Genomic DNA, 16,996 nt, shown 5'->3' with positions numbered 1-16,996 from the left:
TGGAAACAACAACAAATTATCTCATTGAATTCATTCTAGAAGGAAGTTCTTTTTCCTGTTCTTTGTAGTATATTAAACTTCAGATGGTTGAGGGGCAGGAGAGGACTTCTTGGGCAATTTAATAGACTATTTTAATAGCTTTAACAGTACATTCCAGCCACCTGCAAGCACCAATATTGCCTTCTACCAGCTTCATGCTCTTTGTTCTCTGAAATTTTAAACATGTATTTTCAGATTGTAGGGGATCTGGCCATTCTACCACGAATCTCCAGCTTTCTATACTTAATCCTTCACATTTGCATCAATTCTTAATAAATTAGCTATGTGAAATGCTTAGAAAAAAATGAAGCTCTCTGTTTTCCTCCTACCCTTCATATAGAGAGCCTTCCATCTTTTCTGTTCCCTCATTCACCAGTTGCTTTAGCTCATGACCTTTTAATTGGCATAGTACAGATTTATCTCAGCAAACTTACAGAATACTTCAGGTAATGGATTTTGGGATCATTTATAAATAATTGAAACAATGTTAAATTCTTGAATGCCAAGGATCTACTGTATATCAATATTTCATGAAGTTCCATAAAGAGCATTATGAATTCTAACTTTTGTACCTCTTAAAATATATTTGAGAACTCCTGATCCATAGTATTGCTATTCCTCTCTTTTTTAGAGAGTAAATTGGCATGTCAATTAAACATACTCCTTGTGAAGCCTTAGGTTTTTTTAAATAAAACAAATTCTTCTTTATATTTAATGAAATTAGAGAGTGTTGAACTATGATGCTATAGATTTCATTTCTTGTATTTTATTTTCTTTGGATTTTCAGGGTTTTTTTTATTATTTCTTGCATACCTAACAATAGAGGAGTGCATTACATTCATAATTTTTTTTGCATTGCAATTCTTAATACACCTTTATACCACAATTTATCAAATCTCTATTTGTATATAAGGTATATTGACACCAAAATCACATCTTCATACATTAATTTTGTATAATGATAACTGTCTCCTTCTACTATCCTTGCTATTCCCATACTCCCTCCCTTTCCCTTCCACCCCTGTTCCCTAATGGGGTTGGGAGAAAGAGCAAGGGAGGAAGATTACCTCTGGATTTTCAGTTTTTATGTAGCAAAATACTATATGCTTTTTGTTAAAAGCAGATTTGGAATCATGTGGATTAAACACTTTGATTTGCCTCATCCTTGGACCTACTTTATGTATTCGTTTTATGTATTCATTCAAGCTTTACATCTGATTTGCATAAGTACATACACATATAAATACATGGGAAGGTTTTTTTTAAGCTAAAGAGTATTATAGTATACATATTGCTCTTGTTTAGTTAAAAACATCTTTAAATATGTCATTATTACTTTAATGTCCCATTCTATCCCCAGGCTTTACACAAAGAGAACCAAGATGCCAGAACCTTTTAAGTTCTAGGATAGTGCAGTGTTTGTGGGGAGAATTTACCTCCTTCCTTTCTAAAAGGCACTGTAAGATAATTAGTTATGGAGTTTAGAAATTCCAGCAGGAATAAGAGACTGACATTTTATTGGATATCTGCTTAGGTAATGGTATGAAGGGGGAAAAAGAAAATTGGAAAGAGCTGACCAAGTGTTGGGAGGTAGGTCAGGATTGCCCCATTCCCATCCTAGAGTTTCAGTTGCTGGTACGTTCCAGATGGTCCCGTAGTAGTGGTATGAGACTGGAATGGAGCAGCTTAGAAGCAATGTATGTTGTTAGAGATGTGACATGAATGTTACCAGCCAAAGCTAAACTACAAGAGCTAGACACATGATTGCTTTCCCCGTGGATTATCTATTACTATACAGAACCACAGTAAGATCTAGGTTAGTTCCATTTGCAAGGTGAATAGTATTGAGTAGTATTTTGAAATTTACTGTATTTATTTGAAATGTGCCATATTTCTTAAAAAAGAAAGAAAATATTAAGACACTAAAGCAAATACTTCAGAAGAAGTCATATTAATAATAACTTAAGAAATTTGAACTATTGGATTCTAAGTAATATCAGCTTTTTTTAGCTGGCAGTAATATATATGAGTTCCTTACTTATATATGGAGGTGAGCATTTATGTGTAGATGTTATGTAGTCATCACATCGTATGAATGGTTACCAGGATGGCTTGTATGTATCTGAGCAATGCTTCTGCTTCACAGGAAGGATAAGTTATTAAGAGATCATTTAACAAGATAAGGCTAGGATTATTCTTTGTGCTAGTGGTAAGTATAAATTTAAAAGCTTCTATAGTACTAATGAAAATGTTTATTTGTTTCAAAACATCTTTAAATTGGTTAAACTTTTATATGGAAATGCTTTTTTTTCTGAATTTGTCATTGCATACCTTCTTGCAGAATTTTTTTTTTGATTGTGTGAACTAGGAACAGTTTTACCATTCAGCTACAGAAAAACCATAATTATATTTAGAGGGTATAAATAAAGTATTTCAGTAATTTTATAAGATAATAAGGACAGTATATGGGAACAGAATGACACATGTTTGAACAGAGACATTTAAGAGCTGTTTTTGAGAGATTATATTCAAATTAAATTAAATATCTTTATGTTTCATTTGTATTTTTCTGATTATTTTTCATTGAACATCTGACATAATTATAAAGGTTTAGTGCAACTTTAAATTTATTTTTTAATAGTTGCAAATTGTTTTAAAGTTGCTAAACTAGAGATGTTATAGAGGAGATTTGTCCTATCCTTGGTTCGTATGTCTTTGCTGAGAAGAATTCAGAAACACACACACAAAACTTAGAAATATGAAACAGCTTTAAAACTCTCCACTTCCCAGATCCACCTACTATTGGATTGACAGTTATTTGTCTCATATTTTGCTTTCCCAGGGACTTAGGGTCTTGTGACAGTCACAAGTTCCATTTTTTTTTTTTCTGATCAGCATTGTTTGTGTATCTTGTTTAAGATATTTCAGCAATTTGGCCCTTTTGAGCAAACATGTCCTTACCCCTGGTTTTTACCCCCTGAGTACATCTATCTTCCTCCTCTTATAAAAGGAGTAGTTTAGAGAGCTGAGATCAGGCCAGGGTCCGGGAAGGCTATCTTGTCAGACCTTGTGGTGCCACTGATGCAGGACTGTTGATTTACTGATTTGTTCTTCACTAAGTATTTCTTAAATCCCTGGCCCACTGCTCATGTCAAACTGCTACCTAACAGAGACAGAAAATAGTGATTTTTTTTAAAAGTAACTTTAAAATGTGAATCTTGAAAGTTTTCAAATTTTACATATTACATGGATATTGTAGTTTCATGCTTCTGTGCTTAAATTTCTTTCAAAAACATTTCACTTATTTCAGATTTTTTTATTTTTTAATAGGAAATGCCAGAATCATTTTCTACATTTACTCTGAGTAATACAGATATAAATACTATGAAGACAAATACACAGAGAAATGAAATTCCAGTAGAGGAGCTTGGTAATGTTTCTGAACATAAAATCATAACTAAAGGAACACCAAATAAAGAGGACAAGGCAGTGAGTTATTCTGAAAGTTATTCGAGTGTTCCAGGCAGGTCATCCTGTGGTGAGTCTCAAGGATCTCATCCCGAGTCTACCTCTGATTCCTCCAGTCCTGAAACTTTACATTCAAAAACAAGTGATTCAGTTCCAGGAGGTTCCGAAGAAAACAGAGTCAAGAGAACATCCTGCATGTATGGGGCAAACTGCTACAGGTAAAATGAAATTAGAGGTAGAATATAATTTCGGTATTTTAACAGTACGTAGCTACGTAGATATATGCTGTAGTATATCAAAAACCTAATAAAACCCATTAGCCTAAAGTTAGGAGCTTTTCTACTGGTTTGCACTTTCTCTATATGCATTCTAGCAAATCCTGCCAGAAGCTCTTAAGATACAATGGGTCATTGAATGTTTTATATGTAGACATGCTGACTTATGCAGGAATCTGAATACTGGCGAATCCAGACTTAACTACCTGCCTATTTAATGTCTTAATATTCTAGAGATGGCTTCATAAATAGTTGTTGGGTATAGTCTATTATGATAATTTTTAATTGTGTTTAGGCCTCTTATTGTATTGTGTATTTTTATTTATTTATTTTGGCACTATAGGTTGAAGCTAGGGCTAGATAAGCACTCTATCCATTGACCTAATACCCCCAGTCTTCTAAAACAACTGAATATGTATTTCCTGTGTTAATTGATTGTTCCTGTATTTATATCACTTAATCACATTGTACTATATTTTCTAACTTCATATTTTGTGAATTCAAATTATATTCTTAGTTTTAGACTGTAGTTTCATCTGAAATGTTTATAGTAGCACGTAAACAATTGTACAGTTAAATTTCAAAAGGATTTCTTTGAGTGCCAACTTGTCAAACTAAATATCATAGTAGTTCATTCCAGTAGTTTGTTGTCTTCTATGCAGATAGTATATTTACCCCATATATTCTGGTATTTTTACGTTTGTATTATTTCTTTTTAAAATTAGCATTCAAATAATTGTATTTTTCAATGTCAACAGTTCTAAGTTTTGCATTTATATACAATTTTGTCTATTTGCAGTGGCCTTATTGTATATCTAGAATGTAATATTAAAACTTATAGAGTACATAAGCCTGATCTTGCTCTGGGTTTTGAAGAATTCCATTTTGAATTTGTATTAGTTCCTTAGGCCTGCCATAACAAAATACCACAGACTTAGTGGCTTAAACAACAGAAATTTATATCTCTGAGTTCTGGAGACCAGAAGGCCTAAACCAAGGTGTGTGCATATTTGTTTTTTTCTGAGACCTCTTCCCTTGGCTTAGAGATGGCCATTTTCTCATTTAGCCTTTTCACAGTACTGATACCTCTTTGGTGTTTCTTCCTCACTTCATAAAGATACCATTTATATTGGATTAGGGCCCTACTCTTATGACCTCATTTAACCTTAATTATCTCTTTCATAACCCTATCTATAAATGCAGTCATATGGGGGACTAGGACTTAAACACAGGAATTTTGAGGGGCACACAATTCAGTCCAGAAGATGTATTCAGTACTATCATTGTCTTTGTTAAAAGGTGATTGAATGTTTTATCAAGACCATAATTCACTTATTCACATTTGATAATGATACAAGTTAGTTTTAAGTCTTACCTTTAGTTACTTTATTTTTCACGAATTTTGATGTGTATATATAATTAATAGGTAAAAATATTTAAGATTCAAACCTTGAAAATAAAATGTTTATAATTATAACAAAGGGGAGAAAATGACATATATTGAGTTTTTGCTATATATGTGCATTGTAGAAATCAATTAAATGCAGCTATCTTTAGCTGCACTGATACCGCTTTGTTTCATACTATGTCTCTCTCTAGGACAAGTGAATAATCTTCCTAAGTCTCCTTGCTTTCCCTCAAGATTATAAGAATAGAGTATACTGAATAGAATATTATTCTTGAATGTTAGTTTTACTCAATCCCTTGATGTCATGTTGTTGACTCCCAAATCTGTATCTCCCAAATAGATTTCTGTACTGAATTTTATTCCAGGAATATACCACTTACATCTGCAGGAACTTCAAATCCAGCATTTCTAAAACAATTAAATCTTATTTCAATCCTTTGAGAAACAAAACAACAACAGTAACATTTAACTTTATAGGAACTATTGTTTCCAAAAAATCTTCTTTGAAGACTTTATTCCTTTGGGGTCATATAGTTTTTCTGTTTAATATCGTGTATTCCATGAATACATTACTTTAAAAAAATCAACCATAAATTGAGTTGTCTGTTATTAGCATATATGAAATTTATGTCTTAAGTATAATTTATAGCTTTTATCTATATAAACTCATATACATAATTTAAGGTGATAGTATGTAACAATATTTTTACCTCTGGTAAATGTGAAGTAATCTTGTTGAAGACCAAACTTCCCATGAGACCAACTGGAAAAGCTAAATAGTCACATTTGAAACATCAGAGGCAGCCAAGACTTTGAGTCTCTTTTTCTCCTTGTGAAAGCTGCCAAATTTTTAATGTTTCAGACTGAGGGTTGAGGGGCCAAGCAGAGTTTTGGGCAGTCTCTTGGGACAACAGTAATGGAGTTCAGGGTTTGCCAAGCAGGAGGGACCATGAATGTGGAAGCATAAATGTATTTCCTGGGAAGGAAAATATGAGTATAAGTATAAATGAATATTGACTAGATAAAGAAATAATAATTTTTAAGATGTACAAAATATATTGAAGTGAATATAGCACTAAAGTGGTTGATGATTAAAGCAAGTAAAAGCATTCATAGCTTTGTAATAGCTCATAAATTATAAGAGTAATAATTTGTATTAGATATAAATTAAAAGTTAAACTTATAAATAACAATTATTTTTTAAAATTTATTTTTTAACAACATTATTTATTAAAAATAAGAAATTTCTGAGTAATCATCCAAAAAGTACTTATATAATTAGAGGCTAATGAAAACAGAAATGAACTTATTTAGAAATGTGATTAACTAGAAGAAAGCAAGAAAGGAGAAAAAAAGAAACAGTTGGATAAATGGAGAAAATAGTAAGATAGTAGAGTTAATGTTATCAGTTATTAGGAATTATACGCTCACTTAATAGAGAAAGATTGTCACCTGGATAAAAAGAAAAAAAAATTCTTCAATCTCTTTGTAAGACTCATACTTTAAATATAAGAACACATAAAAGTCAAAATTTTAAAGACAGAGGTTTCTCTGTCTTTAAACCCTTAAACTCTAAAGAAGATCTTGTATATGTATTACTAATAAAAGATAAAGTAAGAACTGGGCTTGGCAGCACACGCTGTAATCCCAGAAGCTCAGGAGGCTAAGGCAGGAGGATCATGAGTTCAAAACCAGCCTCAGCAAGTTAGTGAAGTCCTAAGTAACTCAAATGGCTTGGGGGATGTGGCTCAGTGGTTAAGTGCCTCTGAGTTCAATTCCCAGTACCAAAAAAAAAAAAAAAAAAAAAAAAAGTAAAAATTAAGGCAAGACATTACTGAAGATATCGAAGTTATTATGGTTTGAATATCTCCTAGAATTTTTGTGTTAGAAAATTAGTCCCCAATGTGGCAGTGTTAGGAGGTGAGGAATAAGGGGAGATATTTGGATCATGGGAATAAAACTGTCATGAATAGATTAATGTCTTTATTACGTGAATGAATTTTTGCTCTCATGGCATTGCAAGAGTGAGTTGTTATAAAACAGTGTTTTATTACATACTCACTTGTTTTTCCCTACCATGTTATGATGCAGAATGAAGTCCTTATGAGATGCAGCCCCTCAATCTAGAACTTCTTAGCCTCCAGAACAATGAGCTATATAAATTTTTCTTTATAAATTACCCAGTCTTAGGTAGTCTGGTATAATAACAGAAAATTAAAATAGAGAAGCCATTCATATTGGTAAAATAATCTTTAATATGAAAATACTAAATTGTTATGCACCTAATACTGCAACTTGAAAACATACAGAGCAGAAGTTAAAAGGAGAAATACATTTACAATTATAATAGAAGATTTTATTATTTTTGACAGCCATAAGTCAATCAAATAAAATCATTAGTAAGACTATAGATTTGTACAAAACAGTGAACAAGCTTGCTTTAGGTATTTACTATACTTCACTGAAAAACTGATAAAAGTACTTTTGGAACACTTCTCAAAGTAAACCATCTCTTAGGACATTAAAAAAATTTTTTAAAGGATTGAAATTGAACAAAAATAAGAGTATTTCTGAGTACAGTGTAACTAAGCTAAAAAATCAACAAAGTAGTATGAGAAAATCCCCTAGTATTTGGAAATTAAGAAATTTGCTTCTAAATGAAAAACCACATCGATGTTAGAAAATGTATTAACTAAATTATACTACAGCTGTGACTTATGAAAACTTTTATAATGTACTTAAATCTGGATTAGAGGAAAATTGATTGTCTTAGATGCATATATGAGAAAATAAGAAAGACCATCAGTGAACTGAACTTTCACCTTAGAAAAGGAATAACAAATTTAAAGAAAGTAGAAAGAAGAAAATAATAAAGGTAGAAGAAAATGATGAAAAAAAAGATATAAAATAGAGAAGCTAAAGGTTTCTTTTTTGAAATAACTAATAGCATTATAAACTCTCAGAATGACTGAAAAAGAGGAGATAAGTAGGGAGTAGGAGGAAGTGGGGATAGTGCAGAAGTGGAGGCCAAATTACTAATACTGTGAAGGAAATAGGGGCTTCACTGAAAATCTTATAGACATTGAAAAAATAATGAGTGAATATTACAAACAACTTTATGCCAGTCAATTTAAAATTTGGGTATTAAAAAGTCAATTAAAAATATATAAGCCTAAAAAAAAAAAAAAGAGAAATGAACAAATTCTTGTGAGGGGGACTCTTAGCCAAATGAATACAAGTAAAAATATGAAATCAACATAGTCCTATATCTATTGAAAATTAAATCCATAATTATATACTTTGATAAGGAAAGGTATGGCCCCAGAGTACATTACTGGTGAATTACATTAATCATTTAAAGAAAATGGTGATTATTATATAATATTTTCAGGGAATATATAGAAAGAAATCTCCCAATTCAATTTTTTGAAGCTATCATAAACTTGATAGCAAAATCCAATGAGAATATAGAGTAAAAATCTTAAACAAAATAACAGCAAATTGATTCTTGCTGTATATTAAAAGAATACTCTGTCACTACAAAGAGTTATTTCAAATTCAGACTTATGCAAAGTTGATTTGATATTTAAGAATCAACTAATGTAATTCATCATATTAATAGGTTGTACTTGTTTGCTAAGACTGTCATAACAAAATACCACAGATTCAGTGGCTTATGCAATAGAAATTTATATTTCATTTCGTTCTGGAGGCTTGAAGGCCTCAGTCAAGCTGTTGGCAAATTTGTTTATTCCTGAAATCTCCAAAATTTGGTTTACCCTGAGATCTCTCTCCTTGGCTTGGAGATGGCTGCTTTCTCAGTGTGTCCTCACGTGGCTTTTTATCTATATTAGTGCTTTCCAGGTGTCTCCTGCTTATTTTATAAAGAGTACCAGTTATATTGGATTAGGGCTTCATCCTTTTGACCTTATTTAACTATTTCTTTAAAGGGCCTGTCTCCAAATATAGTCATATTAGGGATTAAGGCTTTGATATATGAATTTTTTGTTTTGGTACTAGGGATTGAACTCAGGAGCACTCAACCACTGAGCCACATCTCCACTACTATTTTGTATTTTATTTAAAGACAGAATCTCACTGAGTTGCTTAGCACCTCACTGTTCCTGAGGCTGGCTTTGACTCATGATCCTCCTGCTTCAGCCTCCTGAGCTGCTGGGATTAACAGGCATGTGCCACCGTGCCCGGCTTTGATATATGAATTTTGAAGAGATGTAATTTAGTCTCTAGCACAGGTTAAAGGAGAAAAATCATAGTGATAATCTCAATACAGAAAAATCATTTCATAAAATTTGTCATCCCATTTGTGAAAAAATTTTTAGCAACATAGGAATAAAAGATATTTTCAGTTTAATAAGGAACATCATACTTTTGGGTGAAATATAAAAGTCTTTTTTCATGATGGTGAAAACTAAACAAGTATGCCTGTCATCACTACTCTTATTCAACATTATAATAGAGATCATAGCCAGTACAATAAGGCATGAAAAAGAAATAGACAATATGATTGGAAAGGAAGCAGTCAACCTATAATTATTTACAGATGACATGACCATGTAACTTGAAAATTCAGAATAAATTTCATATTCTTTGTATTAATAAATTAATTTAGCATAATCATTAGATTAATAATTCAAAAATAAATATATTTCTGTATCACAGCAACAACTGTTAGGACTTTTAAAACTAGAAGATTTGTGACAGTATTAAAACCTTAACTAGCCAGGACTAAATTTAACAGAAGATGCAAAATATATGTGGTGATTATATTAAAAAATTAAATAAGGACTGTATTATGCACATATAAGAAGAATCAATATTTTGAAGATATACATTTTATCAAAATTTATAAGTTAAAGGCATTCATCAAAATCTTAGTAAAGTGTGCGTGTGTGTGTGTGTTTGTATGTGTATAAACATATGTGTGCACAGGGTGTGTAAGTTTTCAAACTGATTTTATAGTGGAATAGCAAAGGACCTAGAATACTGAATAAAATCCTCAAGCGCAAACATGAGTGACTAAATGCTACCAAATAATGAGTCTTATTATAAAACTGTAATATTGGTATAGGTTTAGATAAATAGTACAAAAGAATACTGGGTCTCAAACCAAACCTATATGGCTAACTTTATGATAAAAGTGCCACTGCCAGTCCATGCATTAAGCATGAACTTTTGATCAGTGGTGTTTGGCAATTGGCTATCCATGAAAAATAATAGTCTTAATTTTTCCCCATACCTATCAATCCCAAAAAAAATTTCAGGTGGATTTAATTTTTTTAAAATGTAAAATATATAACAATAAAGTTAGCAGAAGGTAACATAGTGGAATACATTCATGGTATGGGCAAAGTTTCCTTAGCTTGATTAAAATATGATCATAATCAGGTAATTCAGGTGACCAATTGGATTATGTTAAAATTACCATTTTCACTAAATCAGAATATAATATTAAAAGAGTGAACAGGCAAGCCACTAAGAAGTTATATGTATATCAAGGGACTTATGTAAAAAATAATTAACTAGCAAGCAATAAGAAAATGATTGCACATACCTGTGATCTCAGAGTCTTGAGAGGCTGAGGCAGGAGATCACAAGCTTGAGGCCAGCGTCAGCACTAAATAACAAGGTCCTAAGCAACTTAGCAAGACCCCATCTCAAAATAAAAAATAAAAAGACATTGAGATGTAGCTCAGTAGTAAGGTCCTCTTGGGTTCAATCCTCACCCAGTACCATCCTGCTCAAAAAAAGAAAATGATTACCAGTTCAGGGGGAAAAAAAAAAAGGAGCAGAAGGTGCTTTGCAAAAAAGGATATCTAAATGGCCAATAAGCATATAAGAGGATTTTAAAGCTCATTAGTCATTGGGGGAACATATATTAAAACATAATAGTGCAGATCAGTATTGTTAAACTTTTTAGATGACCAGAAAGTAAATATTTTCAACTTCTCCATCCATATGGTTTCGGTTGCAACTACTCATGTCTGTTGCTGTAGTGCACAAGCAAGCAACTGTAATAGCAAAGACAGTGCTGATGTCACTACTACCCAAAGTCATCTGTAGATTTAATGAAATCCCTATCAAAATCCTAGTCATATTTTTTTCACAAATAGAAAAATGAATCCTAATATTTGTATAGACTCTCAAGAGATTGTGAATAGTCAAAAGAGTCTTGGGGGAAAAATTGGAGTTCTCACACTACTCTTAGAAAAAAATGGAGAAAGTTCATATCATTGGATTTGACAAGATTTCCTGGATATGACACTAAATCACAGATGATAAAACTAGAAGTAGATAAATAAGACTACATCAAAAACTTAAACTTCTATGCATCAAAAGATATAATCAACAAGATAATGTGGAATGCTTGAAAATGATGAGATTGAAGCAGTAATAAAAAGCCTTTCAACAAAGAAAACCCCAGGTCTATGTGGATTTGCAGCTGAATTCTGCCACACCGTTAAAGAATTATTGCCAATGCTCCTCAGATTATTTCATGAAACAGAAAGGAAAGAAATGCTTAAAAACTCATTATATAAAGCCTGTATCAGTCATCCTATAAAGCCAGTATCACCCTTATACTAAAACCCCACTGAGACACTTCACGGAAAGAAAACTATAGACCATATCCTTGATGAACATGGACGCAAAAATTCTTAATAAAATATATTAAACAAATGTAACCAAGAGGTGAAAGCCTTCTGCAAGGAAAATTGAAATGATATAAATTGAATGATGAAAAAAAGAAATAAAAAAAGACATCAGAATTAATATTGTTAGCATGGTCAAACTACCAGAAGTAATCTACAAATTCAGTGCAGTCCTCATCAAAATACCAGTGATAGTCTCAGAACTAGAAAAAAACAATTATAAAATTCATATGGAACAACAAAAGACCTAGAATAGCCAAAGCAATTCTGAGCAAAAAAAGAGTAACTGGAGGCATTACAATATCTGACTTCAAATTATACTACAGACCATAGTAACAAAACAGCTTGATACTAGCATAAAAATAAGATCCATGGAACAGAATAGAAGATACAGAGACCGACCTACACAACGAAAGTCATCTGGTTCTTGACAACATTACCAAAAACTTAAATAGGAGAGAATACAACCACTTTAACAAAATATAGCCTTTTTAATAACCTCCTTAACAAACCAGTTTATATGTAAGATTGAAACTAGATTCTTACCTCTTACCCTATACAACAGGCAATGTAAAATGGATCATGACCTACCTAGGAATAATATCAGAAACTGCAACTGCTAAAACAGGTGAAACACTTCTAACTATAGATATAGGCTACAACTTCCTCAATAGGACTCCTATAGCTCTGGAAATAATACCAAGAATCAGCAAGTGGGATGACATCAAGCTAGAAAGCTTCTGCATAGCAATGGAAACAACAGCATGAAGAGAGAATCTACAGAATGGAAGAAAATGTTTGCCAGATACTCTTCAAACAGAAGATTCACATCTGGTATATATAAAGAATTACCTCCTCCATAAAACAAAAACAAAAAGACTTTATTTGATAAATTGGCAAATGAACTAAACAGACACTTCTCAAAAGAAGTCATATAAATGACCAATAATTATATGAAAAATTTTCAACATCTCAAGCCAGCAGAGAAATGCAAATCAAAACTATACTGAGATTCTCTCTCCAGTCAGAAAAGCAGTTATCAAGAACACAAGTAACAATAAATACTGGTGAGGATGTAGAGAAAAAGTAACCTTTTATGCACTGTTTGTGGGAATGTAATTAATACAGTCACTATGGAATCAATAGGTATGATTTGAAAAATCTAAAATGGAACTCCCACAATGGTCCAGCTATACCATGCCTTGGTATTTATCTAAAACAATTAAAGACAACACACTTTAGAGATACATGCATTTACATGTTTATAGCAGCACAATTTACAGTAGCCAAATTATGGAACCAGCTTAGGTGTCCATCAGCAGATGAATGGATAAATAAAATGTAATATGTATCCACACTGTAGTTTTATTCAGCCATAAAAAAAGATTGAAATTATGTGATTTGCAGGAAAATGGATAGAAGTAGAGAGCATTATGTTAAGCAAAACAAGCCAGACTCGGAAAGATAAGTGCTGTATGTTTTCTCTCATATGTGGAAACTAGCAAGAAAAAACAGGAAAAAAAGAAAAAGGAAAAGGAAAAAGGAACTCGTGAAAATAAAAAGAGGGAGATCTTTAGGGTAGAGGAAGGAAGTCGGGACAGGAGGAAGGAAGAGCAGGGGAAGTTACTAGAGTGGAATTAGTCAAATTATGTTATGTGCATGAATTAATATGCCACATTCTGTATAATTAATATACACCATCGAGAAAAGGAAAATATATGCTTACAAGTAGAAAGGGTTAACATCCAGAATGCATAATGAACTCACATAACTTGAAACAAAAAATAACCCAATTAAAAAATGAGGAAAGGTCTTGAGTGAACATCACTTAACACCTATTAGGGCAGCCACTATCAAAAACAACAAAGGAGAAAATAATAAATGTAGGTAAGGATGTGGAGAATTTGGAACCCTTGTATACCATTGGTGTGATTATTAAAGGGTGCAACCACTATGGAAAACAACTGAATTTCTTCAAAAAAAATTTAAAATAGAAATATCATATGACAGAGCATTCTACTTCTAAGTATATATTCCAAACAATTGAAAACAGGATCTCAAAGAATTGTCTGCACACCTGTATTGATAGCATTCATAATGGCCAAGAGGTGGAAGGAGCACAAATGTCTGTGAGTGGATGAACAGGTAAACAAAATGTGGTGTCTACACACAGTAGAGTATTCAGCCTTAAAATGGAGGGAAATTCTGACATATGCTCCAGATGGGTGAACTTTCAGAATATTATGCTAAGTGAAATAAATCAGTCACAAAAAGACACATACTGTATGATTCAACTGATACGAAATATCTAGAGTAGTCACACTCAAAAATAAATTAGAATGGCGGTTACTGAGGTCTGGGGTTAGGGCAAATGGGGAGCTGTTTTTTAATGGATATAAATTTTTAGTTTTGCAAGATGAAAACTTGGGGGGATTGACTGCACATGATGTGGATATAATGAAGTGTATACTTAGAATGGTTAAGATGGTAAATTTCATACTTTTTTAGTAAAAAATTTAAAAGGCAGCAGGCCATATTTGGTCTGCTTCCCATAGTTTGTCAATTTATGCTATTAAATTATGCTTTCAGACAAAAAAACAAAACAAAAAACTGAGAACAAATGTTGGTGAGGTTGTTGAAAACCTAGAACTCTAATAACTATTGGTGGAAGTGAAAATTGATACAATCATTTTAGAAATTTGGCAACATTTATCAATGAGCAAAAATATACACTATCATCGCTCTTAACTGTATGTTCAGGAAAATGCATTCTGTCTGCACCGAAAGGCTTATTTCAGAATACTTATTGCAGTCTTGTTTATATAAATTAGTAGATTAAATTAACCCGAAAGTTCATCAAGAGTAAAATGGATAAACTAACAGCTTTATAAATGGAATAATACTTAGTAGTGAAAATGCCTTCTAATTTTAATAATATGTTTTAATCATACAAATATAAAAAAGTTAGGCTGTGTATTTCTTATTATGTACATACTGTGTATTTCCACTTAAGTTCAAAATCAAATTACATTGGTCTATTGCTTTATAATATCACTATTCAAAGTATGATCCAGAAACCCATGGAAGTCCCCCAGAACACCTTTGGGAAATATGTTAAAGCTGTTTTAATAGTAGTACCAAAACTTTTTTTGTGTGTATTCTTTTTCACTGCCCTTCTCTCACAAGTATACCATAGACTTTGTCAGAGGCCATATAATGTGTTTTATTGTTAATGATTAAATGCGGAAAAGAACAGGAGAAGCGAGATGCCTTATTTTAAGACAGATGTTACATTTCTACAAAAATTTTTTTCCTTAACAATTATTTGTAAAAATGGGAGTTCATAACTCACTTGAATCAAATGTATGAAAAATGATATGTCATGAGCTTTGTAATGTTTTGAACAACCAATAAAATAAAAAAAGAGAATTATTTGTGTTAAGATGTGTTATTTGTGATAATTTGTAGAGGGTTTATTACTGTTATTTTAAAATAAGTGTATTTTCTCATTTTTATTTCAAATAGGGTAAATAACTCAAATAAACATGAGCTCACTCAAATTTTAATAAATTTATTAAAGAGATCTGAGTTAGAAAAATGCTTTTAGAAGACAAGATAGTTAACCTTTGCATAGTAAAATTGGTTTGATGATTGAAAGGAGACTTTGTAGAATGTTGGTAATATTCTGTTTTTTTTAGCAGAAGGTACATAGATGTGTTCACTTTGTTAAGTCTTTAAATGCTGTATATGCTTATGATATTTGTATACTTATTAATACATATGTATGCAATATGTTTGCAAATTGTCCTTTGATATTCATGATTTTTCACATGATCCCAGAAATTTATGTGTTTCTATGAGAGTTTTGAACTGACTACATGTCATCAATTTTATGTCATCAACATAAAATTGATGTCATCTATGTTTATGCCATTGGTTAACAAATTGGTTCTTGTTCTGGAATAATGAGATGTTTATTGCTTGATTTCCCTCTATATCCACTAAAAAATCTTCAATATCCTATTAATTTTTTTCTGATAGTATATTTGTTACCCTCATAGGAAGAATCCTGTTCATTTTCAACACTTCAGCCACCCTGGTGATAGTGATTATGGAAGTGTACAAATCATAGATCAAGATGAAACTGATGACCGGCCTGAATGCCCCTATGGAGCATCTTGTTATAGGTATGTAAATTGAAATGCTTGCCTCTGTTTCCTCACTCTGTAAACTCTCTTATTTATTCAAGACAAACTGAGCATGAGCAGCCTTCAACTTTTACCTTCAACTTTTAGTTTTTGAACTTCTATACATTATAGATTTTCATTTTGTTAATAGATAGGATTAAAATTATGTTTCTTTTTAGATTATTCTAAATAGTTATTAACCTTATACATACCTGAAAAATTCATTCATTTCTAACTTTCTAAAATGCAAATCAGATAATTTAAAAGCTCTCTTTGTACCTCCTACCTCACTCCTGTTTTCTGGAGTTGAATCCAGGGTGTCGTGTGCTAAGCATGTAGCAAGTGTTCTACCGCTGAGCTGTACCCTTCAGGACCTTTCCCAGCTTTCTTAACTTCTACCACTCCACCATCCTTGCCAACACACAAAACTCAATTGGAAAAGAAGAGTAAGAGTACCTATCTTCTGTGTTTCTATAGCATCTTGGCTCATACAGAGTAGAACTCATTTCTTAGATTATGCTTCTTCTGTTTTTTTTTTTAAAGAAACAAAAGATTGATGTGATTTTTTATACCTTTATTATTGTATTTATTTATTTATTAATTTATTTTATATGGGGCTGAGGATTGAACCCAGTGCTTTGCACATGCTAGGTGAGTGCTCTACCGCTGAGCCCCAGCCCCAGTCCCTGGATTGTGCTTCTTTCCCAGAATGTCTCCCAGGTATCTTGAGAGCAAAGACCCTTATGCTTGGTATCTTGCAACTTTGTTCAATGAATGAGAGAACTTGAATTGAACCAAACTTCTACGGAAAGAAGTAGTAATTCCAATACAAGAAACCTTTAATGCCAGACAGCCATCTTTTATAGATAAATTTGAATATAGATTATTGAATTACTGGACACCCAGAAGTTGTTCCAATTTCGGTGATTGTGCTTTTCAGTAAGATGTCAA

General features: G+C 32.1%; 1 protein-coding gene across 2 annotated transcripts in view; it reads left to right on the top strand.

Moving 5' to 3' along the window:
- Positions 1-16,996, top strand: part of Aplf (aprataxin and PNKP like factor) — a 95,118-nt gene that overhangs the window by 39,851 nt on the left and 38,271 nt on the right. For both annotated transcript variants that reach the window (XM_040271101.2, XM_021724318.3), the window contains 2 exons: positions 3,370-3,725; positions 15,920-16,045. In XM_040271101.2, the coding sequence (XP_040127035.2) occupies positions 3,370-3,725; positions 15,920-16,045 (482 nt within the window). The remainder of the gene's footprint in view (positions 1-3,369; positions 3,726-15,919; positions 16,046-16,996) is intronic.

Source organism: Ictidomys tridecemlineatus, chromosome 12 (genome assembly GCF_052094955.1).
Source record: "Ictidomys tridecemlineatus isolate mIctTri1 chromosome 12, mIctTri1.hap1, whole genome shotgun sequence".
NCBI classification, from domain to species: Eukaryota; Metazoa; Chordata; class Mammalia; order Rodentia; family Sciuridae; genus Ictidomys; species Ictidomys tridecemlineatus.
The sequence above is the reverse complement of the archived record's forward strand: the minus strand, read 5'-3'. Positions and strand labels throughout refer to the sequence as shown.